The sequence below is a fragment of the Barbus barbus genome, assembly GCF_936440315.1.
Source record: "Barbus barbus genome assembly, chromosome: 24".
Classification (NCBI taxonomy): domain Eukaryota; kingdom Metazoa; phylum Chordata; class Actinopteri; order Cypriniformes; family Cyprinidae; genus Barbus; species Barbus barbus.
Genome location: NC_136752.1, coordinates 11092275 through 11118195, shown reverse-complemented (window position 1 = coordinate 11118195; position 25921 = coordinate 11092275). Strand labels below are relative to the sequence as shown.

The following is a 25921-nucleotide window of genomic DNA, read 5'->3' as shown; positions in this document are numbered from 1 at the left end:
ACAACCTTCGGGTTACAATCCCAACTCTCTATCCATTAGGCCACGTTAAAGTATGTTTTTTTTTTTTTACATATTAAAAGTTTGTTTTATAGCAAAAGCAGATAACTCCAACAGTTGTTTTTTGCCAAAATAACTCCACGTTTCATGTTTTAGAGTTAAAATAAAAACCTAATTTAATCCTTGTAATCTCCTCAGATGACGATGTAGATGCATGACAAAGGTTGTTGTTGTTGTTGTTATCATAGACTGTATGGATGTGATTGCACGCAATACACGGAGCTTTTCCATCACATTGTAACGTGCTGCTTTTACAAGGCTCCATGAAAACGTTTCAGCTTTTATTTTCCTTTACGCCCTGAAGAAGATATCACAGGTTCATCAAGATCGTCGAAATTATCCATCCTTGATCACTTTTAGTCAGCTTTGACGAAACTCCTTTCAGCCAGCATGTCTTTTCAAAGTGAAAGTAGCCTTGTCACCTGACCTGAATACAGTGCGCCGATTCGCTAAAATGGACTTATCGGCTTTTGTTCAAAAACAACAAGGGCGCTTGTCGGCTTCTGCAGTCAAACGTGAACTCGCAATGCCTTGGAAGTGGACAATACCATCTTTTTTTTGACAAAACGTGTTTAGGGTTCAGATTGCGGCATTTTTAAAAAAAAAAGTGGCGTTTATCGGTTTTTGCAAATTAACTCTTCATATATTGGCTGATGATATGATGATAAAGCTGAATTTTCATGCTCAAAATGCTGATTTGATGCTCAATCAATCAATCAATCAACAAAAAGTTCTTATGATTATCAACAGTCGTGATCCTTAATGTTTTGTGGAAACAGTGATACAGTGATAGAGTATTCATTCATTCATTCATTCAGGATTCATTGAAAAATAGAATGGAATATTTATGCCTGGATTTTATTTATAGGAGTGCTTAAGTGTAGTAGTTAAAATAAAAGTTCATTTTGGACCCAGCATGTAATGTGTTATGCCTGTATCAGTTTCTCATGAAGTGGGAAATTATTTAATTCATATTCTGAGAAACACTGAAACAGTCGATCCTGTCCTATGTGTCACTATGTGTGAGTGGTAAACACAACAAGAAAGTAAAGAGAGCAAGCGAGAGAGAAAGAAAGGTGAGAAGAAGCTGAGCACACATACAAAGTGACAGTGGTTGGATTGGGAATGTAGCGAGGCACTAATTGTTCAATATTTCATTCTGTAAACACAAACATGCATCTGTTGCCTTGAAGCCTGTCCAAAAAGTCAAATCGGAGAAAAGCGGTTCATCATCCATTTATCATAAGCAATGGGAGGGAAGGAGGAGGAAAAACACATTCGGTCTCCTTTACTTGTTTAGAGGTGAAAACAGACATAAATCAGAGAAGAAGAATTACAGATTGAATAACCTACCTTGCAAGGTCTTGTGAAGGTACTTTTTCAGAGACAGAAATTATAGAATATGCCATAAAGAAATGTATGATCACCCCTCCATCCTCATGGCCTTATAAGTCAATAAAGTTCTACTTAGATTTGTCTATTCAGGAGTATCTATAAGAAGCCTTTGCTTTCTAAACTGCTTTCCTGTGATGTAATATTAAGCTTTCATAATGTACCTCTTTACTGTGAAGTTGCTTGCTTTTAAACATTTCCTGATTGATCCTGATTGATCCAGATTGACGAGCCACTCACATCCCGTTAAAAGACTGCCTGATATGGCACACAAAACTGGAAAGCACTTTCTGGATCTGGCAAGCTCTAATCTGATTGGCTAACTCTACACAACCTCTGGCAATAAGGGCACACAGGTGTTTTATCAGTCCACCTGGAAATCAAGTCATTTACAAAAGTACCACAGTTTTTGAGCATAAAATAATCAAGAGATATGGAAAATCTCTGCAGGATATTTAGAGTTTGTTTGAAGAACTAGTTTGAGTAGCAAGTAACAAGATGCCTATGAGAAAAACTGTGTTTTTGTTTGTTGTTTTCTATTAAATATATTCTACTCAAGACAGTCTCACAGATATGGTGTCATTTTCATCACACCAGACTATCTTGTCTATGAAAAGAATATGTGAAGCATATTTTATGGTCATTTCCAATCAATCAATCAATCAATCAATCAATCAATCATAGCCAAAATTCCTATAATTGAAGAAACAAGAAACAAGCTAAATGTGAGAAATCCAGAAAGATTGAAGCTCAGCAAAGCACAAAAGAGTAAAGGATGCTAGAGAACAGAGGACAAAACTGCCCAACCAACCAACACCGTCACTGAATGGAAGCTGAATCGAGTGTAAATTTAAAGCAGTCAGCTCAACAGAGATCAGTTTTAAGCTTTGCTGCATTAAAATGCCCCACCGCTTTTGAAGTCTACAGATCTGTTCTGTCAAGCCAGCCACGAGCACATCCTTTACAGTGTCTGAAGTCAATACTCGACCATATGAACCTGAACCGTGAGAGAATTTAATGTGAATGTGAGAGAAGTTAATGTGTGTGTGTTGTAAATCACAGAGAGCTTCATTTCTGGTGTGTCACCATGAGGTGGATTGATGTCTAAACAGCAGAGGAGCAGCTGAACTCAACATCAGACACACACCGAGTAAATCATAAATGCAGACTAGACCGATCCTCGACAATTCTGATCAACAAAATGTCCTTTAGTCACTTCAGTTGTGCTGTCCATGTCTGAATGCATGCATGTGTGAATGACTGCAGTGGCCGTGGCAGGAAATAACTCTCAACCCTTTAACCTTCATATTCCTCAGCCACAGTTATCTCATTAATGAGTTTAGAATGATTTATCACCCTTCCTCCACACATCTCTCTCTGTCTTTCTCCTTTCAATACCCTCATCTCATGCATCCTGTCCTCCTCTCAACCATGCTATCATGTTCTCTCTTTTTAGCTTTTTTATTCCGTAATCTCTCAATTGGTCCTATTCGTTTACTTCCTCAGACTCTCATTCAGATTTAAATACTCAAAATAACCCTCTACAGATTTGAGGAAGTAGAGATGCAGTTCAAAATAAGATACTCGGTGGGTTGTATGAATGACTAGTCACATGATCAGAAAGAAAGAAAGAATAAATGAATGAATAACAGCTGCTAAAAATAAAACATTTCAATAAAAATATTTCATAGATACACATTTATTAATATTATTTTATATATGTGTGTGTATATATGTTTATGGTGTTTAAATATTATTTTTAATATTGTTATTTAATGTTTTAGATAGAAGACTCAAATGCTCACCAATGCAGAGAGAGGGGAAAAATCAGTAATGCTGTGAAAATTACATATTAGAATGATTTCTGAAGGATCATTTGACACCGAAGACTGAAGTAATGATGCTGAAAATTCAGCTTTGCCATCATAGGAATAAACTACATTTCAAAATATATTTAAAAAGCTAATAAAATAAAAACTGTTTTTATTTAAAGTGATAATATTTCACAATATTTCTGTTTTTACTGGTTAACATTAGAGACTTCTAAAACAAAAACTGAATGATTGATTATTAAAAATCTTAAAAATGTATTTACAATCCCCACACATGCTAAAAATAAAATACAATTTAATTGAGTTATTTATATTCATTCATAACGTATATACTGTAACAGGCAATTATTTATAACAATCTACCACCATCAAGTATCTTTTTGCTTGTTTTTCATCTAAGCAAACTGTTTGGGTTATTTGTGCTAATGTGCCAGACAAACAGCGCTGTGGGACTTTCTAGTCACAGCATGCCTAAAAACCTTCAGGTAGTTCCACACTCACGCAGATATACACACACACTCACATAACGGCAGACTAGAGTTGTCAAAAAATGTAATACTCACTAAAAGTACCACTGAAAGGCACAAGTAACAGGCGGGTACCAATTGAGTTAGTATGAAGCGAAGTGACAAACTGCCAAGTATGGTGACCCATACTCAGAATTCGTGCTCTGGATTTAACCCATCCAAAGTGCACACACACAGCAGTGAACACACACACCGTGAACACACACCCGGAGCAGTGGGCAGCCATTTATGCTGCGGCGCCCGGGGAGCAGTTGGGGTTTCGGTGCCTTGCTCAAGGGCACCTCAGTCGTGGTATTAAGGGTGGAGAGAGCGCTGGACATTCACTTCCCCCACCTACAATCCCTGCCGGCCCGAGACTCAAACCCGCAACCTTTGGATTACGAGTCCAACTCTCTAACCATTAGGCCACGACTTCCCATTAGGCCAGTACTCCATACTACCAGTACTATAGATCAAATGATATTGCTGTTATTTCAGTATTGACTCGTTCCAACAGTACCAGTATTTTTTGACCTCTCTATCACAGATAAATACATACGCCTCAAACACAAAATGAAATAGCATGATTAAAGTTATTCTACATGTTCCATGTCACCGTGTAGGAGTCCGATCATTATATTAAAACACACGCTTGGACGTGGAGTGTGTGTCCGTATTTAATCATCTCAGTGTGGGAGCTAGACAAGGAGACACAGTGTCATTATTCCCATCAACCAGCCCTGACTCGGCCTCCCCACCCCCCAACCTGCTGTTGCAACGGCGCCAGGTATCCACTAATTAGCAGCTGCCATAGCAATGATGAGTATTCCAGGTCTTTGATTAGAGAGAAAGAGCGAGAAAAACTACACAACTATATAGCAACTGGGCCTGAGAGAGGGGTAATTAGTAAGGAGAGAACTGAGTTTAATCAAAAATGCCACCGGTGCCAGCACACACACATATATATACATACGCACAAACACACCCACACACACTCGATCAAGAGTGGACAAGCTAGCGGGTGGGCAGCCAAAATGACTCCTCTGAGAGCGGGATTGGAAAGGAACTTCAGAAATGAGCCGCCCATAGACGCCTCTGGGAAAACGTAGCATATGGGCAGGAAAAGAGAGAGAGAGAGACACTAGGTGCAGAGACTAATAATTCTTGACAGCGCAAAACGGACTTGAAATGCCATGCGAATGAAGAATTTTATCTCATGCTATTAGGGCCAACTTACTATACTGTAGCAGGAGATCTGGGACTCTTCTCAGTGAAATATATCATCAAGGTATAAAAAATGTGTATCTTTTAATCTGTTAATCCGTTCAAACAAATTACAAATATTATTGCTAAATTAATTTAATTATATGCTAATTAACTAATCAAAGTAATATATACTGCAGAGACATACATAAATTACTTTAACAAGACTTTAATGTATTGTGTGTGTGTATTTATATATATATATATATATATATATATATATATATATAAAATGTATGACTCAGAAAACACAGGATATTGTACTTATTTTATTTTGTTATTTTATTTAGTTTTATTTTATGAACCACAATTCAATTCATGTGGCCCTACTTTATTATTATTTTTTGATAAAGATCACTTAGCTCATTTTACTAGCCCTCACTCCATGTTATCTCTCCACACACACACTAGCTCACTTATTCTGTTTAATGATATTAGAGTAAGTGGAACAGATATAGTCATTTACATCAACAGCTGCTTTTTGCATGCATTAGACCACTTTATTGGATGGGTCAGATCTCATTTCCATGCAAATCAGTGGCACAGAATCAAAGATGACTCTCCCTGCATACTATTTGTGACTTATGAAACTATATATGAAGACTGAATCTGGAAACCAAATTGGACATTTTAGGCACATTAGATACGAGAGAGGCTGGAGTCATTTTGGAAAATCACTTTTATGTGGATACAGTATATCAGTATATTCTGAGGGGGAGAGAGAACATACAGCAGGTATGCTATTTCTAGAATATACTTACTCACTCAAAGTCTCAGTCAGCATTGCATGTTTAATTTGTGAACAAAACAGTCTCACAAAGCATTGCGACATGCTCAGTGGAAGATAAAAAAATCAATCAATCTATCCAAGATGGCAGATGAAGCTGGAAAGATGTTGAAAATATAGACTACTTTTACAATTAATTTAACACTGAAAAATGCTAAATGGCTAAAAATAGTTAGCAATAGTTAACAAGGGGGCAGTAGGGAAGTATGCATATTAGGATGCAGCGAATAAAATCAAATGTTGAGTTGTTTGCTAAGTAGGGCATACCAAATCATTCACTTAGGAATTTCCAGTTCAGTCAGGACACTTCCTCTGAAGGTGGCTGCTCATGTAGGCAGTAGATAGCAAGACGGCTCACTTGGTTTTGAAACGAAGCCGATCAACTGTCACTGAGATGAATGGGAATGCTAATGAATAGCTTTCTTTAGGTATTATAGGCTTTCCTGGTGTAAACAGGCCTGGAGTCTTAACTGAGGAGGAGTTTGGAGGTGGCAGTGGGCTGGAGGCCTCCCTGTTTTCTGCTTCCGCTCTGGTCTCCCTCTTTGTGGGAGAGTTAATAATACGAGTGGCTGGTCTTGGCAGACCTTCAGACAGCAGGACAACAATACGATTAGCCGAGTCACAGTACAGCACACGGCCATCCACTGAGTCACCATAATGAAATGGAAGCATCTCCTCTTCATCAGAGGAGGGCCTGGAGGGGAGAGCCAATGCCAAGGAGGAAAAGAGTGAAGGAGGGAGTGGAGGACAGGCAGATGAAGCTGGAACATCCACACAAAGAGGACAGTGAGGAAAGCTGCTGAATCCTAAAGAGGCTGTCCAGTGCTTTCTGTCTCAGTTTCTTCTTCTATCTCCATCTTTCTGTCTCTGGTTTGCTCATCCTTTTTCTTTAAAGTAAAATGTTGTGTTGTACAGTCACAGTCTTAAGTTATAAAGTATAAGCATGCAATCAAATATATACAGTCAGGCCCATATATATTTGGACACTGACACAATTTTCATAATTTCAGCTCTGTATGCCACCAGAAGAGAATTAAAATGAAACAATCAAGATGAAATTGGAGCACAAACTTTAAGCTTTAAGTCAAGGGGTTGAACAAATATATTAGCCCATTAAAAAGCGTAGGAATTACAACCATTTTTATACACAGTCCCCCATTTTCAGGGGCTCAAATGTAATTGGACAAATAAATATAATCATAAATAAAATGTTTATTTTTGGTATTTTATTTAGAGTTCTTTGCAGGCAGTGACTGTCTTAAATCTGGAACTCATGGACATCACTCCTTTGTGATGCTTTGCCAGGCCTTTACTTCAGCTGACTTCAGTTGTTGTTTGTTGGTGGGTCTTTCTGCCTTTAGTTTTGTCTTCAGCGAGTGAAATGCATGCTCAATCAGGTTGAGATCATGAGATTGACTTGGCCATTACAGAATAATCCACTTTTTTACCTTCAAAACCTCCTGGGTTGTTTTTGCAGTATGTTTTGTGTCATTGTCCATTTGTACTATGAAGCACCGTCCAATAAACTTTGCTGCATTTGACTGAATATGGGTAGAGATTAATAACTGTAATTATATAACTGTAACTTGAATATGTTTTGGTCAACAGCTAAAATAATAAAAATTGTGCATGTGTCCAAACATATATGGACCTAACCAATATATATATATATATATATATATATATTAGGTCTCAAGTATATTATATCATATTATATGTTATATTTTAATAATTTATATTCATTTTATTATTATTTTATCTTTACATTTATTTTTAGTTTTCTTCACTAATCAAATAATCACATTGGTAACATTTATCACATTTTAAAATATTTATACTCAAATGATTATTTCAAATAGCCTGCACATAACAAAGAAATAGATGGCCACAAATTAAGAATACATTGCCACAAATAATTGGTATGTGGCTACGTTTTATTTATTCATTCTCGTTCTCATTTTATAAAAGTTAAATTGTGGCCATGATATGATATGTGAATGAAAACTTAAAAAAACATATTAATATATAGTAATATAGTTTATAAAACTGCAAAACAGATGCATTTCCACTGAAGGTCTCAGACGTTTGTACCCCATTATATGCCTTCTGTAAATGAGATGAAGATGGAGAAATAAAGGCAAAAATAAAAATAAAACAAACAAACTAAAATTATCTTTTTGAAGTCCTTCACACCCCATCGCACTGCAACGATCCATTATTTTGTTGTTTTATTTGGAGGTTAGGCTGACTTTTTAAATTGCTCTGATGGCATCCAAATTTTTATATGCAAAACACTGAAAATTCTGCTTTGGCAGGAAAAAACAAAACAAAAAAAACTGGAAAGTGAAGTTGGAATGAAATGAGATAAAGAAAGAAAGAGAGAAAAAGAAAGAGGTAAGGATATGAAGTATGGCTTTGTCTAAAGCAGTAGACAGCACATCTAATTCTAATGACCTCCAGCACAGCCACTATATGACATGGTCCAGTCATCTTACCTTATAAGCCATCAATGTGATCAACAACCCAGAGTGCAGTTCTCTCTCTCTCTCTTTCTCTCTCTCTCTCACACACACACACACACACACACTACCCTCTATTACTCTATAACATCTCTAAACCCTGTGAGAACCACTGCAAACACTATAAGACTCAGTAACAGAGAGGACAGAGTATCAATCCGGCTCACTGCATTGGCTCAGTCTCAGGGTCTAAATTAAACACTCATCAGAGTAGAAGTAAGAATGATAGTGTGACCCTCAGATTTAAAAGGACAGTTCACTCAAAAATTTAAAGTCTATCATCATTTAGCCTAACGTCATTCCGAAACTGTATGACTTTCCCTCTTCTTTGGTATATAAATGATTGAGAAACTCTCAGTGTTTTTTCGTCTAAATAGTGGAATTTAATTGTCACCAAAGTGTTTTGGTTTCCAACATCATTCAAAATATTGTTTTTTTTGTTGTTCTGAAGAAAAAAGAAATGCATACAGATTTGGAACAACAAGAGGATGAGTAAATGATGACAGAATTTTCATTTATTTATTTTTTAGTGAACTATTCCATTAAAGGGGTCATATGATGCGATTTCAAGTTTTATCTCATTTTCCTTTCTCTTTGGAGTGTTACAAGCTGATTGTGCATAGATAAGATCCCTGAAGTTGCAAAGACTAAAGTGACAAAGACAAAGACTAAAACCAAAGAGATATTCTTTATCAAAGACTCTTTAGACTCTGCAAGTTGTTTAACCCCATTAGTAAATTCCTGAAAATGAACAAAAATTAATTAACTATCTAAGAGCACATTTGCTACCAAAATGAAATTCAGTTTCATAGCTGGCAACAAATATACAGTAAAGACGTCTGACATGTGATAAAATGTCAACCAACAGCAGCACAACATGATAAATGTTGCAGTGATGCAATTGTTGTCTGATAATTAAACACATACACACTCAGACAGATACACACTCACAAAAGAGAGTAAAAGGTCATGGTGCTAATAGATCAGACGCATCAATGACAGATTAAAACCTTGTCATGTAGGTCACCTCCTGGCGCCATGACAACAGAGCACACTGTGCTCATATAGTAACCTCTCATTTATCACCGGCACTCATCAGTAAAACACAGAACCCTGAACAGAAATTCAGCAGCCACACTGGCAACACATATGTGCTTCTATATAATCAGCTGAAACGTTACATCAGCTTTGAAAAAGTGGATACAGATCTTGAAAGCGATTCTTAATTTGTCACTTTATTAAACAACACCCTTTTACCTTGTCAAAAACTACTCTGTTCATAGCGAGCTGTTTCGGTGCATGTCTCTTTAAATACCTTGCTTGTACTGTGGGGGTACTGATCCATCCTTGAGTCTGAACTTTTTACCAAAACCTGTCTTGAATTGTCCCTCTTTTAGAAAGCAGTCTGGAGTAAAATGATTTGCACAGACATAAAGGAATTTAAGTATATTCGGTGGCGCATTATGATCAAAAACAAAATTAATCCACTGAATCCTCAGTGGTTCTGATGTCAAGAGAAAATTAAGAATCTTATGTTCACTTTTAAATCCAACTACAAAACACCTGCATGGCCATTGTTGTCGCTACAGCTGCTCAAGCTTGGAGAAAATGGCAGACAACGAACAACTGCCTGAGGGCAGAGTCAGAAGTGGGCGGGGCTTAAATAATATGATATCATACTGCTCAGAAAATCAAAATGGCTTGATAATTGAGACTGTTAAGGTTTTTTGGGGAATTAAAAAAAGTAGTGAATGGATTTTTATCATTGTAGCGTGGTTGTGTCCACATACTGCTAACACACATTCATCTGCAAACACCATGTAAAAGTGAATTTTGCATCCGATGTCCCCTTTAACATCCTTATTAGGTGCACTCAACCATATTTTCCACCTAAAATTGTTTTATACAACAAAATGAAGAGTACTTTTAACATTTGTCATATCAGTTGTCATAAACTGATATGTAGTTTTATTCTACATAAGACATTTGGCACTTCAAAGAAAACTTTTGTGTAATGATGCTAGTGCCCTGCATTTCGGCCCGGGCCCGACGGTCCCCGACTTTTTTACGCCTCTAGGGTCTCATGTCTGTGAGGCATGTATTCGCTCAGCTTCGGTTCATTTTTGTGAAGCGCTCCTGTTCAAGATGGCAGAAAGCGCATCATGTTTGTTTTGTTGGTATTGTGAGTGCACACAAATACAAGCAGACCCTTTACAGTTCCGAATTATGTATCACTCTTACCTTTATCAAAAAAAAAAAAAAAAATGACGGCGTAGGCTATTTTAATTTGTTTCCACTGAAAACAATCCAAGTGTTTGCGCTGGTGCCTCCAAGTCCTGCAGAGCGCGCTTTAGCTTCCACTCTCCACACAAACGTAGATATAGGCTAGTGCACATTATTATTATAGCAGGTTTAACGTTTAAACATTGTTATATGCTTGAACTGTTTTAGTATATATATATATATATATATATATATATATATATATATATATATATATATATATAGATTCTATTTTAGGCAAGTCGTGATGATATGAGAAGGCTAAATGTATCAAACATAGGCTATGATCAGCTCATGCTGCTGGCCGCTTGGTCGTTACTTTAAAAAAACAAAAACGTATAGGCTATTTAACGAACAAAAATGCTCCAAACGTTTTTCTAAATTAACTTAATAAAAAAACGAAACGAAATATAATAATTTTGCCATTAAACACAAAACTGATCTATTTTAATAGCCGAAACAGTAGTATAAACTGTTTTAGGAGAAGGGGGAAAAAAAGACGGGCTCGGGTCGGACTCAGGCCGGTAATTCTGATAAGATGTCGGACGTGGGCCGGCTAGGGCCTGAGCGTCTCAGGCCAGGGCCGGGCTAGGGCCTAAATTTGAGGCCTGTGCAGGGCTCTAAATGATGCATCCACACCAATAGGTGTCAGTATAAAGTTCAATATCTCTATTGTACCAATTAGTAAAACAAGCAAAAGGGAACACGTTTCACTAAAAAAGGGTTGTATCTAAAGGAAATTATAAGAACCTTTAGATTTATGGGAATAAAACCTTTAAAAAGTGGTTTTATTTTACATAAGGTGGGTCCCCCCTTCATGGTGGCCGACATAATGAAATCACATGACCAGCTGTGGTTTTTCTGCACAAGATACTTGCCGCTTAAATGAAAAGTTTTGCATAATGCTATATCCACGACAGTAGGTGTCAGTATGAAGTTCATATTATTGTTGTATCAGTTAGTAAAACAAACAAAAAGGTTAACTTTCCACAAAAAAAAAAAAAAAAGTTTTACACTTAAAGAAATTATAAGAGATCACATGACCGGCTGTGGCTTTGGAATTCTCTTTGGAATAAGTTAATACACACCGGTCAACTGCGGTAACAATGCATGAATTGTTGGGGCCAACAGAGAGGCCCAATGTTGTCATATGTCATGTTTAAGAAGACAAATAAGAGCCAGAAAAAAACAACTTATCTAAATTAACATGACTATTGAAGAATTTTAACCAAAGTATGTTGCAGATATTTCATGAAGACCCTAAAGAATCATACTAACTTGTGGAAAATGGACATCCGATGTCCCCTTTAACTAAATGTAAAAAACGAACAAAAACATGACAATATCATCAAAAACAAATAATTACAACTGAATTAAAATGATCAATTATGCTATTACATTTCTGTGAAATGCTGTAAATAAATAATAATGAAAAAAAACACTGGGATTTGCTTCATCTTTTTTTAAAAATAAGGTCCAAGCTGGTTTCAAACCAAAAGAGCTTAATGGCACTTCACAACAAGAAAGAAAGAAGCAAATCAATAACTGTCAAAAAGTGAACTCCTCTTTCAAACTCTCTTTCTGTGGAACAGCACTTAGGCTTACGTGATCTGGCTGATACTTCATAAATAAGCATCATTCCCTCTGTTTATAACTAGCTCAGGTGTGGTTCACTAGCTGTTATTGCCATTTACGCTCCATCAAGATGGCGCAAGGCCCTGCAGATGGGTCTTGTAAAGCTACGGTCCTTCTATTCTAAGAAGTCTGTTCAATTAGGCTTCTCTGATTTCCCCGGAGAGCGCTCCTCTCTTTAAAACACATCATTAACACAGGCTTACCTCTCCCAAAGGACGGCCTCACCCCCACCCGACGCAGAGCAGACTCAAGCCTGCTTACAGCAACCGCACGCTAACACACACAAACCATCTTTTGCCATCGACCCAAACTTTTGAGGTCTAGAAGATGAGGGTCTCTTGAAGAGAACATAAACTAGATATCCACAAACAGAATTGTATATTCCACTTTGATTTCTGAGTTATGTTTGTGAAATAACTGATACTTATTATTTTTGTGCAGACAGAAATTTCAAGGCCTGTACACATTTCATCTAGTCACAGACAGAAGATGTTCACTAATTTGTAACAATAACTATACATTTTTAATAATCATTCTAATATGACAATTGGGAAAGTCCACAGCACAATAACGACACTGACAAATCTCTTTCAAAACTATTTTTCCATCTTATAAACAATGAAAACTTTGACATCCAACCAGAATCTACCAGATTTTAATGAGCTTGGGCATTTAAAGTGACAGTACAACATAAATTCAGCATGCGTTTATAATAAACAGAACGTTATTGTCTGTTGGTGTGAACACTAATATAGTTATTGTTTTAGATGATCTCTCATAGTTACAGCTCTTAGTGTGAAAAGGCCTTTAGTCTGATTCAAATCGCTAACTCACAAGCTAATTCAAGATCATCCGGTAAAATGAATCCTTTTGAGAGACTCATTAAAAAGAACAATTTCTTAAGAATCACCTGTGTTTGTTGTTGCAATTAGCTCGCCCACTGAAGTTTTTACTAATGCCAACTGCTTTATAGCACTTGCCGCTGATCAATACATTGATGAAAGGAAAAGTAAAAAATGTCAACTAGATTCTAGCTACAACATTTCTCCAAAGAAATGAAAAACACAAAATGCCCTTTTTGTAGATAAAACAAACAGAAACCAGGTTAGGCATCTGAGGATTTGTATTTGTGGCTCAGACAATTGCTTCAAAGGATCATGGGTAGTGACAGGACACAATTCCCCCTGCCCACCCCCGACTCACCCCTGACTTCTCATCGAAGATCTTGATCCCTCCAAAGGACACAGTGAGAAAAACTTTCTGTTTGTGTTCTCCTTTAGACCGTGCAGAGGCTGCGATTCCCTGCAGACAAGAAGATGAAAACAGAAACATGAGAAAAAAAGAAATGAGGATAAAACAGAAACAGAGCAGGGAACGGCAGTTTTCGCTACTTGCTGCAATCCTTGGGGAGAATTAGCTGTTATGTAAAGAAATTGATTCATTTTCTCTCTCTTTTCAACAATTTCGGGCTTGGAGGTTCTGATATGTGCTGGTTCGGAGTGACTCTGGACATCCAATACTACTGACGGTCATTCAGAAGTAGAAATATCAAACCATCCCCACTCAAAATTACATGTGTAACCCCTCCAGTTCTTCTACTCGATTCTTTCCCAAAGGACCACACCAAGATGATAGACTGAGCTCATCTATGCAGAATGTTTACTGAGAAAACACCAATCATACAAAATGCTGCTCATCCGGTCACAAAACAATCATCCACCTCAACAGTTTGGATGAAACTGAAGAAAAAATGGCTGACTTCACTCATTTTGCATCAGTAATTGCCTGTAGGTGTACCCATGTCCCCTCCTCACCTAATACACCTTAATAATGAACATAATAAAATTATATTATAGCATGAGCAAACATTTCAGCACAATTCATAATTCATTTCCTTTCCCTGTTACATACGCCTCATCCAAAACATTGCTTAAAATAATGTATCCTCATATAAACCATTGTTTTTAGAACAAAAAGCAAAAAAACTGTAAATTAAACCACAATAAATAATTGGTCAACACTTCAAACGTTTTATCCATGTTTTGAAGTGTTTGGCTTTGTAATAGATCATTCTACAGCAGATGCAAATACATAAAATACATAAATGTGACCCTGGACCACAAAACCAGTTATAAGGGTCAATTTTTTAAAATTGGGATTTATACAAATAAGCTTTCCATTGATGTATGGTTTGTTAGGATCGGACAATATTTGGCCGAGATACAGCTATTTGAAAATCTGAGGGTGTAAAAAAATCTAAGTATTGAGAAAATCACCTTTAAAGTTGTCCAAATGATGTTATTAGCAATGCATATTACTAATGAAAAATTAAGTGTTGATATGTTTACAGTAAGAAATTGACAAAATATCGTCATGGAACATGATATTTACTTAATATCCTAATGATTTTTGGCATAAAAGAAAAATCGATAATTTTGACCCATACAATGTATTGTTGGCTATTGCTACAAATATACCCCATCGACTTAACACTGGTTTTGTGCTCCAGGGTCACAAATAATAGTAATTTCTTTGGTGTTATTGTTCACATGCCAGCCAATAACTTTAAATGGTTATGTACAGTTATCAAATAAAATACAAATTTAAAACAAATTGACTTAAAAATAAATAAATGAGAAAAGATGTGCTTTTGTTTTTTTACACACATTCAAAATGCCACATATTAGAGGACAAATCTGAATTGTTTGACAGTTCTCTGTGTGAGAGAAAGAGAAACGAAAGAGAATAATAGAAAGAAACTATTTTCTCTTGAACATTTAAGGCCCCCCCCCCCCCCCAGGGATCACTGCTCCTTTTGATGACTGGTGGATCAACCAAGATAGGCAAGGATGAATATAGGGCAAAAAAAAAAAAAAAAAAAACACATTCTATATTTTACCATATACCATACCGAACTTCATATTACTTCACTGGCCAACGGCGCAAACCAACCCCGTGACGTCCCACACTGTGTATTGCAAGATGGAGGCACCCTTATATCAAAAGCTATAACAAAACATCCCTTTTTTCTTTGAAATAGTTACATTAATCGTGTTTGCTATATATTTTTTTAATTATGGAAATCACTTTACTAAATAATGTAAACTTGACTGACTGCTTCATTCCACTTTAAATTTGCAGTAAAATAATAATAATAATAATAATTGTTTGAAGAAGTACTAAAATCTATATTGTACCTGTTATGACAACCAACACAGATGGTAATTATAGGCATATGTAGAATAAAAGCTTTTCCACAAGCCAACGTATACTGATATTTTAAAAGAATATATATTTATTACCACTGTATATAGTAAGGGACCTAATCATTAACTAACAGGTTTTTACAGTAGAATTTGTATAGCCTTTTACCATTAAAATTACAATTATTTTTTGCAATGTACCAGGGGCAGCACTCATAGTGACCTGGCACAAGGCACTGCAAATGTAATATTTAGTCAACAGCAATTGAATAAAACACAAAAACAAAATAACATTATTAAATTACAAATAAAGGGTGACATTTAGTTCTTAGTAATATTAACACATTTTTGCAATTTTAATAAACCAAATAGCAATTCATTTTATTTTGTAATACACAGACATGCTTTATCTGTAATCTTCACCCACACACAATTCACACCGGACACAATTAATTTTCAACATGAAGGGTAGAACGAATGGAAAGCGCCATCCTTCTGTAAAACTGCTGCGAATGAGCGATAGAGAAGCTGAGAGTGGTATGGAGAAAAAAAAGAGTGCCACCCCAGATGGTTGTGCACCGCCTTTGCCAGAATCAGTCACTGTGATGAGAAGATATCACACTTCAGACCTAAATCAACTTAATTTTTTTGTATATTTTCATAAACCACTTGTCAAGTCAGATTTGCAAAATCTAAAGCTGCAATTATGATCAACCAAAAGCCAAAACCTGTTCTGAAATAAAGCTTGCTTTGTACTGTATATCCAAACCATTCGAAGGTGTGTGCTTGGGCATTTCTCCAAACAGCTGGAGCCCTCAAGTCTTCCAGGACCATAATACGTCCTTGCCAATCAGATGAGCCTGTTTCTTGATCTTCCTTTCCGAGTGCGCAGGGAGCATCATCCGTCAGTCATATGATGTATGCTAGCACACCATTAGCACATCCATATGTGCTGGCGGGATGATGAACGAGCAGTTCTAATGCCAGTAGCTAGAAGATCACGGCGGAAAGAGCACAAGCTCTGACATTACAAACTCAGAAGTGGGAGTGTATGCATAAGTGTTGCTGGATTGAAGAAAAGATGCAGATGTGAAATATGAGATGGCAAAATTACCCTCTCTCTTAAACACACTAAGAAACCAATCTAAACGCTGGTGAAAAGGGTGCGATTTATAGCAAACATGCAATAACACACTGATTTTCGGAGGTATCAAGACAATGTGTATCAATGTCTGTTTATGTGTATCAGGGGTGTACATGCATGCACAAATATAGCAACCCACATACACATGGTAGTGGGACCCCTGGTGTTCACATGGCCCATTACCCAATCTACTGGATATGGTTTATTTATTCAACCAACCGAAGCTACACCTTTATGTAGCTAATTAAATGAGGATTGCCAAAAACCTTTATCATATTGTTTTTAAATAAAGTTAATTATATTTTTTACTGGAATTTAAACCCTAAAACTACAGCTAAAGACAAAAATGTGCATTTTTGAAAATGAGCAGATATGAATAATTAAAAAAACAAACAAATTCCTGCATTTTTTCCAAAGATGTGTTATTTCTTTTTATATGTAATGCAGGGATTCCCAAACTTTTTTCTTTTTTTTTTTCAGACAAACCTCTTTCACATAATATATTTACTTGAAGTATCCTTATGATTTTAAGGCAATAAGTTAATAAGTAACACATTTGCATGTTTGCAGTTCTCTGATATTGATTAATTGTCACATTATGTTGTTATTAAAAAAAAATACTTTAATATTACATTTGTATGATTTGATTAATTATTGGCTTTTCATTAAACTAGTAAACCTCATTTTGGGAAGCCTTGACGTAATGTTTGATGCACTTCATGTTGTTAATAACAATGGAATATTTTTTCTTTCTCTTTGTATTTTTATATCAATGTGGTACAAGATTATCCTATTTGTCAATGCATTAAACAACTTTAAACTTAACCTAAAAGTAATCAATAAACAGTTTGATTATATTACCGAAAATGTGTAATGTAATGGATTACTGTACGTTACTTACTACAATTTTTGTCATGTAATCTGGAATCAGTAACAGTAACCATGTACTGTAAAAAAGCAACCAACACACACACCTTGAGTTTCATCATTGAGTCCTGACAGAGTTTGTCTCCTCTTGCGGCAGTGACCTCATCTATCCCGATGAGCTTGGCCTTGTAGCGAACACCATCCCCCTTAAAACGCTTTATCAGAGCTGCTTCACTGCGGTCCTGCCCTGGAGAAAGAAAAAAGAGAGGGAGATAGATGAAGCATACAGTCATTTGATGAATTTTGCATATCTGCAGCACATCTCCTCCTCCCTCTATCCACTATCATCTCAAAATTCCATTACTTTTCCCACGATCAGCACAATCTGGACCTTGCAGCTGACAAAAATACCAAGCGATATTCTAATAACCTGTATTTATCCCAGCCCACATACTCATATTTCTAACACTGTGTTCTGTTTGAGCAGTTAGATCTTTAATCTCGGTCTAGTTGTTGAGGTCCAGCTAGAGTTTGTCAGCATGAGCCTGTGGGGTTGTTCAAAGCTGGGGGGTTTAAAATCAACCAGGAGCTTTGAAAACCCTCCCTAACCTCCAGATGCCCCACATTTGGTGCCATATTCGCAGCTCAGAATGAAGGTCAAGACTGCTGCATGTGTGTGGCTGTAATTGCAGGTATGTCAGGCCCGAGGCATGATGGGGAAAGGTTGGTTTCTAAGTAACAATGCTGTGTCCATGTCTGGTGTGAGGCGATAGGAGGGATGAAAGCTAAATATTTTTTTGAGCTCTCACATCAAAGTGGACGTCTATCAGCCAATCATGGCTTAGAAAGATCAAGTGGTTCCTCCCACACCTTCAACAGAAAGCCTATAACTGGATAACTGGACTGGCCAATCGATGAGCCTCCAAGGATGTAGACCAATTAACTGGCTCACGCTCAGTGAAGCAAAGACAAACAGACCCAATTAGGTCTGAGCCTGCAGTTTGATCACTGGACAAAGGCAAATAGACACTTGCCAGGACACACATAAACTTACTTAGGCTTAATTGATAGCATATACAAGATGAAGGGTGAAAGAGAAACATGTTTACCAATCAAAAAATTATCAGGAAGACAGGCAAATCTTACTGACAGCAACCATCATTCAGTCAACCCACCAACCTCCATATCCACCCCCTTTGTATGTCTGTCTCCCTTTACCAGCTTGACATTTCTCTTTCTTGCACATTCTGTCACTCTTAGCTCTTGTATTGTTGCGGTATCAATAGTATCTTATGCTAACCTTGTTTCTACATTCTCCTCCATGTTCTCCATTATTGCAACGCTCTCCTCTGAGAAGGAGGGGTCAATAATTAAACACTCAAACAGTCACCATGTCCCAAACGACTCAAAATAATAAACCACGTAGTAAACAATATGAGCGAGAGCGCTTGGTTACTTCAAAACAGTCGCATCATAATTCATAATAACTTATGCTGCCTTCACGTGCTATTGGAAACTTCCTATTGCCCACTTCGAGCTGGTCACAATCAAGTGATTTGTTGTCGGAAAGAATAATGCAATATTTCATTGAGAACCATAAATATTTAACATGCTATATAGTCAGCTTGATGACGATATTGGAATGTCGGTCGAATACATGCTTATTTCACAGTTTATAATACGTACAAATTGCTTAAAATGATTGTTCATATATATAAATAGGCACTACTTAAACGACAAGTCAAGGTGATAGCTGTTGTCGGGGGTGTAGGAAATCAGAGACTGAATCAGACAATTTTAAGATGCATCAGAACACTGAAACCTGAGGAGCTGGAATGCAGAGAGGCCTTAAGGAACAGGACGTCATAAATCTAGTTTGGAGCAAGCAACTCCTAACCAGCGAGCCTCTTTCACCAAACAGCTAACAACCTTGAGACAAACGAACACTTATTGATAATTCCAATTCAAGAAGGAGACTGTCAAATTTGTTGCAAATAATCAAGACTGATGGTCAAAGAGATGGCCATCACGTGTTCCACGATTGAATTCACAAGCTTCCTTAAGCCCGGCTCACACTGTGCGATTTTGGCCACGATTTGTTCGTCTGAGACAAATTTTGAAAATCCTAAAATCCTAAAAGATTCCTATAATCCTAGGCTAAAATCAGTTGTCTAGATCGCTGGTTTGACATGTTCACCGACAGCCGATTAATGGCCGTTGCGATCATTTTTTCCCTCCGATTAAATTCTGGCAGTGTCAGAAGATTTCAGACACTTTCCTGCAGTGAGACATCTCCTACGACGACCGTCAAACCAAGAACCAATAGGAGCACTGAACTTGATGACACAATTAGCGCGACAACTTCAAACCATTCATTATTTGTAAAAACAATACATGTACAAGGTAAAGTTTACTTAAAGTTTATTTATTAAGGGGCAGGATGTTTAAACTCGAATAACAAAATTACCTCAAGTTCGCTCTGTAGAACTGGAAGTCCATAAAGTCCTCTTTTGCCCAGCCATGACTTGCTCCACACACGTCGTCTTTTTCGTTTTTGTTTTTTTTTTAACATCAAGGCATGTAATTAATAAAACTAACGCTACACGTTGCTGTTGTTTGCTAGCTACCATTATAGCGAGAGAACGCGGGTCACGTATTGATGGCGTAAAACTCCGGACAAGCCTTCTTGAGTACGTCCGTTTTTGTCGTACAGTCTGACATTAAGACAACTGAGATCCTACAGTCTGACATGGGGATCATGTTCGTACAGTGTGACAAGCAACAATCGCAAAAGACTATTAAAAATCGCACAGTGTGAGCCCGGCTTTAGACTGACTTCTTCCCCACATAGAAGACAGTTCAACCCAACATTCCTTTGTCTAAAGAACATGCCTTCGTTCTCCTTAGAACTATACAAAGACTTTCTTTTTCATATGCACATAAAATCATCCTAAAGGACATTTTTATGCAGAACCTCATTTTTATGTTGTACCCACATATCATGTTTTAATCAAATAATATGTATGTCTTTTTAATCATTATTGAATAGCTCGAGCCTTAAAGATAAATATTGCATATTTAGTATGTATGAGCTTGAAAATCCATGCTTTAAATGTTTCTTCCAATCAATTCTTTGTCAAATGCATCATAGTCTTGTTATAAAAATCAATGTTGAAAAGGTATACTTTGCACGAGCCTGTAAAGTTTGGACCATGTGACTGATAACAAGCTGATTTATGATGTAAAGAACACCCCTAGCTAAGATAATAGCCTATCTAATTGGTCAAGACATCCAGATGGGACGGTCTGAAAGCTGAGTTTAAAACTCTTGTCCGCTTTCTCCTCCCTCTCTCTTTTGCACTCTTCGTACCCCTCTTCTTTTGTTCTCTTTTACGCCTCTCGTCCCTCTCACCGCGAGCGTGCTCTGGCCCACGTGCCATAATGAGAAGGAAAACAACTTAGTCTCGTCACACCCTTTTATTTTTATTCTTTTACTTTAGTTTCTTTTCTTTCCGTGGAGTTTCGTGTGTTAATGTAAGTTTGATACAAAGTCCAGCTTCGACTGCACTCCTTCAACTTCCAGCAAGCCAACGCCCAAGAGACATCACTTCAAAGACTACTGAACTTCCAGCCAATCAGACACTTCGGGAAACCCCCCTGTCTGCAAGGAGGACACAACCCCGTTACACAGGCAAAGCAAGCAACACACCTCCAGGTTCTAATTGGTGTATTTAATATAAATTTTAGCCTCATTGAGAAACTCAAAGCGAGGGTTAAATAAGTGATTGATGGTTGTTCAGGTCTATGCAATAGCACATATTGCTGTGAACTTGAGATTTCACATTTCCATTCTCTTAAACTCATTCTTTCCTCTCTTTCTGCAACGTGTGAATGTGTGAATGCTTGTGTTCATGTGTTAGATTAGTTTATGTCTTAGGTTTATATAAATAAAATCAAATTTATATTGAAAAGAGAAGTATCTTGTGTTTTCTGCTCACAAGTTAATGCCTTAATCTGTCGATTTCGTTACTGTGCTATTTAATAGTGTTTTCACTATGTTTGGGATTTTAATATCCAGTGCAGAGTTTGTCATACGGCTCGTTCAGTGAATCGCCGTAACACTGATTCTGTTCAAATCCCTATAAAGTCATAAATGATTCCCTTTGAGCTAAATTAAACTATTTCTTTAAATTACGTATTAATATTATTTATACTACGGGGCCGTTGAATGCTTGAATCTGATTGGCTGACGAACGTTCTGAGGTATGCAATTATTTTCAGGGAAACGCACGGCGAACGTAGTTCCAGGCAGCTTTCTTGACCGCATTACAGTTCCATATCACTTCGCATCGTTGTCAGCGCTGCCCTGACGATTTTATCAGTTAGCCTAGTGTAGCAACTTAAAGGCTACACATGACATTTCTCACTAGCGAGGTAATAACAGCGCTGCATCTTAAAGCAGACTTACAGTTTAGAGACGGTGCTTCAGAACACTGTTGAGGGACACACAGAGGTAGCCTAATTCATACAAGCTCTCTCTCTCTCTCTCTCTCTCTCTCTCTCTCTCTCTGTTTCTCTTTCTCTGTGTCTCTGTCTCTCTCGCTCTCTTTCTAATAACTTCATTATTAACTGCATTAGTCTGCTATCAACGGCTCAAGCCTCCATTGCCAGCTTTAAAATGACGTTTTGGAACTAGCAAAAGAGTCGTTGGATGAGATGCGGAAGAAATAATCCTACTCACAATAGCGATTTAAGTAGAAAAACCGGACGAATCCCTTGAAATATATAATCTGATCGATGTCTTGAGGTGTGGCAACCGTAGTATAAGCGGAATAATTGACTCCGGACCGTTGAATTATTAGAAAAATAATGCACACCCGAGGTGTAACGGCCACTCCGCTTCGCGTCGTGGCCGCATCACCACCTCGGGTGTGCATTATTTTTCTAATAATTCAACGGCCCGTCGTCAATTATTCCTTACATGTAATACCCTTACAGGGGGAAAAAAACGAATAAAGAATAGCACTGACTTAACAGTACATGTCCAAATTCTGATTAGGAAACTCATATTTATGATAATTCTGATCGGACTTAAAGGCAGCATAAAGCATGCTCCAGCCTGGAACGTAAAGTGCAATGTGAGTGTAGGCCAGCGGGGGAGTGGGGAAGGGGAAAATCACGCTCTGGCTCGGCAACTGTGCCTAGTGTGAGTACACCCTAAGATGACAGCATTCTGAACCTGATTCAGTGGTTTTTAACACCTTTGTTAGCGCACTCGCCTCCCATGCCAGATTATGCTGATTCAAATACCCCTTGAAGGTGAGAGAGTAGGACCAGTTACATTGGTGCCATGACCCAAATGGGGAAAAGTTTAGGTGGGTGAGTGTAATGGAGGCCAGATGAGACCTTTGCAGGTAAACGTTACTCTCAGGACCTCAAGAGGTGCCCTAGAAACTGATGCTGTGGTCTTTAACATCCTTGTTAGCACACCAGCCTCCAATGCCAGTTGACATTGGTTTAAATCTCATTTGGAGTGGTGAGAGTAGGTTCAGTTACATTAGTGTTGTGATGCGAATGGGAGTGAGATTTAAGGGGGTGATTGTAATAGAGGCCATACAAGACCTGTGCAGGTAAACCTCACATTTGGGGCCTAAAGAGGAGAACTAGAACCCGATGCAGTAGTCATCCTTTTAACATCCTTGTTAGTGCACCCGCCTCCCATGCCAGGTGATGCTGATTCGAATGCTCCTTTGAAGTGGAGAGAGTAGGACAAGTTACATTGGTGTAGTGACCCGGATGGGGAAAAGGTTCAGGTAGGTGAGATGTAATGGAGGCCAGATGAGACATCTGCAAGTAAACCTCACTCTCACAGTCTCAAGAGGCACACTAAAAACTGATACTGGAGGCTTTGGTCTTTTGTGTCCTTGTTAGCACATCTGCTTCCCATGCCAGATGATGCTAATTTGAAGCCTGCTTGGAGTGGTGTGAAGATCTTTTACATAAGGCTTGTAGCAAAGTAGAAACATTTGAGATTCTAAATGACAATTCTGGCCAAAGCCTGGGGTAATTTACTCAAGACAAACATGTGGAGAGGCACTCAGCAATTTATGTGTATAGCGTACAAAATATGCACATACAGTATGAGATGAATCCCTCCAATAGAATCCACTGAAATCTGTGGTATATTATGGGCTGTCCTGCTAGTCACCAAGCAACTGCACAATCATTAATCTAGAGGAGTGGTGAAGAAAATTGCTCTGGGCTTCTAGTGCAACATATATCAATAATACTGACACAATGTGACATGCTAAAGTAAGAGATGAGCCATAACGAATAGCAGTCTACGTCCTTCACATGCATAACACATACATTAGGCAGCTGACGAAGAGGAGAGTGTGAAAGATGATGAATTAACAACTCCTCGAAGGCACACATGATGGAAGGAACTCACTCATCTTTTTCATTCAATGAACGGCCTCCAAAGTTGTTCTGAAGCCCACTGACTTTCATTATATGGATAAAAACATTTGAAACATTCTTCAAAAATATTGTCTTTTGTGGTCTACGAAAAAAATTATGTTATATGGGTTTGGAACGGCATGAAGGTGAGAATTTTTTTATGTGAACTAGTACTTTAACCCATGCTCTGACTCCAATTCTGAGAGTTTGTGGAGAGCTCTGGAAAGCTGATAACTTTCAGCTGTCCCTCAGTGGCAGGAATGGGAAGGATAAACACTCATTTATTTCCCCCAGTTCAGACCGCTGCACCTGCAATGCCGCTTATTATTACTACCTACCTCAGGGACTGAACTTTGGCGGTAAAGAACTGACCGTACGAGTGTGTGGGTGGGTATATCTGTGTCAGAAGGCTGCCAACTATACTGTCCAAGTAGAGATGTCTTAAAACGAGCTCCAGCTCTCTACCCTGCAGGGCTCCAAAGTCCTCATTCAGGCTGAGGACAGCTTGTGGTTTCCTGGAGAGAAGTCTGGATATCATCCACTTCCATGGCTCTTCAAGATGAGTGAACCAGCTCTGGCAGCCAGCTACAGTGAGCTGTTGACATTAGGTCTAACTGAAGAAGGCACAGGAGCTTGAACTGCTATGTACAGTTGCAACTGTAATCCCCACAACTAGGAATCTCATAAACCAGAGCCTAAACTCAACAAAGCTAAACTAAACTAAACTAAACTAAAATTAAGCTAAATCAAATCTAATAAACTAAGATATAATAAATAAGCTTATATGTATTTATTCTGTTTTGTTATAAGCCTGAACTACTGTAAACAAAACTGAAATGATACAAAGAAAAAACTGATTTAATCTTAGAAAGAAATAGAAAGAACATGACTACCTCACACACTTTCTCTCGCGCGCACACGCACGCACACGCACGCACGCACACACACACACACACACACACACACACACACACACAGCTTTATTACTACCGGGCTGGCATCTCCCTGTGGCATTGTGTCAATGCCAGAAACCACACATTGCCTAATGACTCCCTACAAGACTTTTAATTTTCTTACAACACAGCTCCAGTCTTTATCGAATTAAAGCTGCTGCTGCAGACTTTAAAGTCCCTCTCTGTCTTCTCTCTCTCTCTGCATCTTCCTATTATTTTCTTCATGCTCTCCGTTTCTCAAGCCTTTTATCTCTCTGTTTTCTATCTCCATTTATTTTCTTCTGCATAAAACAGATCAATATAAATTCATACAAAGTACTAGTTCTTCAGTACGTAGGTCGATACTAAAATAAAATGAAATATTGTAACTTTACCACTTTAAGAAATATAGTTGATAAAAAGTAACTTGAAGAAATGAGTAAGTTGATTAGAAAAAAATATATAATAAGCCCTCCATGGCTAAATATGAACACAAAGTTAGGCCTAAATAAATAAATAATGTACAAAAATTATTAATATATTCATGGAGTGACAATATAATTTAATTTCAAAATTTAAATTGAAAGCTACATTTTATTGTTTTTTATTTATATGTATTTTAAATAATGGATTTTTTTTTCATTATATTTAGTTATGTATTAATTAATTTACTTTAACCCTGCACAGTAATTAATAAGTATAGCTTCTGTCAAATCAGTTTTTATCACATTGGGATAATAAATGATATGGTGCTAGTAGGATTGTCTGTCTGATTGTCTGTTTGGTGTTGTAAACCTCTTTTTGTGTGATTTATTTATCCTTCAAGATGAAAATGGAAATTAATGAATGTTCCTTCTGAGACCAGAAGCGATAGTCGTGTTGTCGTTTGAAGTTGCTTAAAAATGTTGAGTTCGTTAGACTTCAAAGAATCGCACAGTTTCAAGCCTCGGTCGAATTTAAATCTGATAGATCTTATATCCCCTCAAGTGAGATGCAGTCGAGAGACAACACCAGAAGCCGTGTGTGCGGATACACACGTGCA

General features: G+C 37.5%; 1 protein-coding gene across 3 annotated transcripts in view; it reads right to left on the bottom strand.

Moving 5' to 3' along the window:
• The window catches only part of dab1a (DAB adaptor protein 1a), a 154809-nt gene that overhangs the window by 43325 nt on the left and 85563 nt on the right, over positions 1 to 25921 (bottom strand). For all 3 annotated transcript variants that reach the window (XM_079375560.1, XM_079375558.1, XM_079375559.1), the window contains exons 3-4: positions 17596 to 17735; positions 13478 to 13576 (exon numbers count right to left, since the gene is read on the bottom strand). In XM_079375560.1, the coding sequence (XP_079231686.1) occupies positions 13478 to 13576; positions 17596 to 17735 (239 nt within the window). The remainder of the gene's footprint in view (positions 1 to 13477; positions 13577 to 17595; positions 17736 to 25921) is intronic.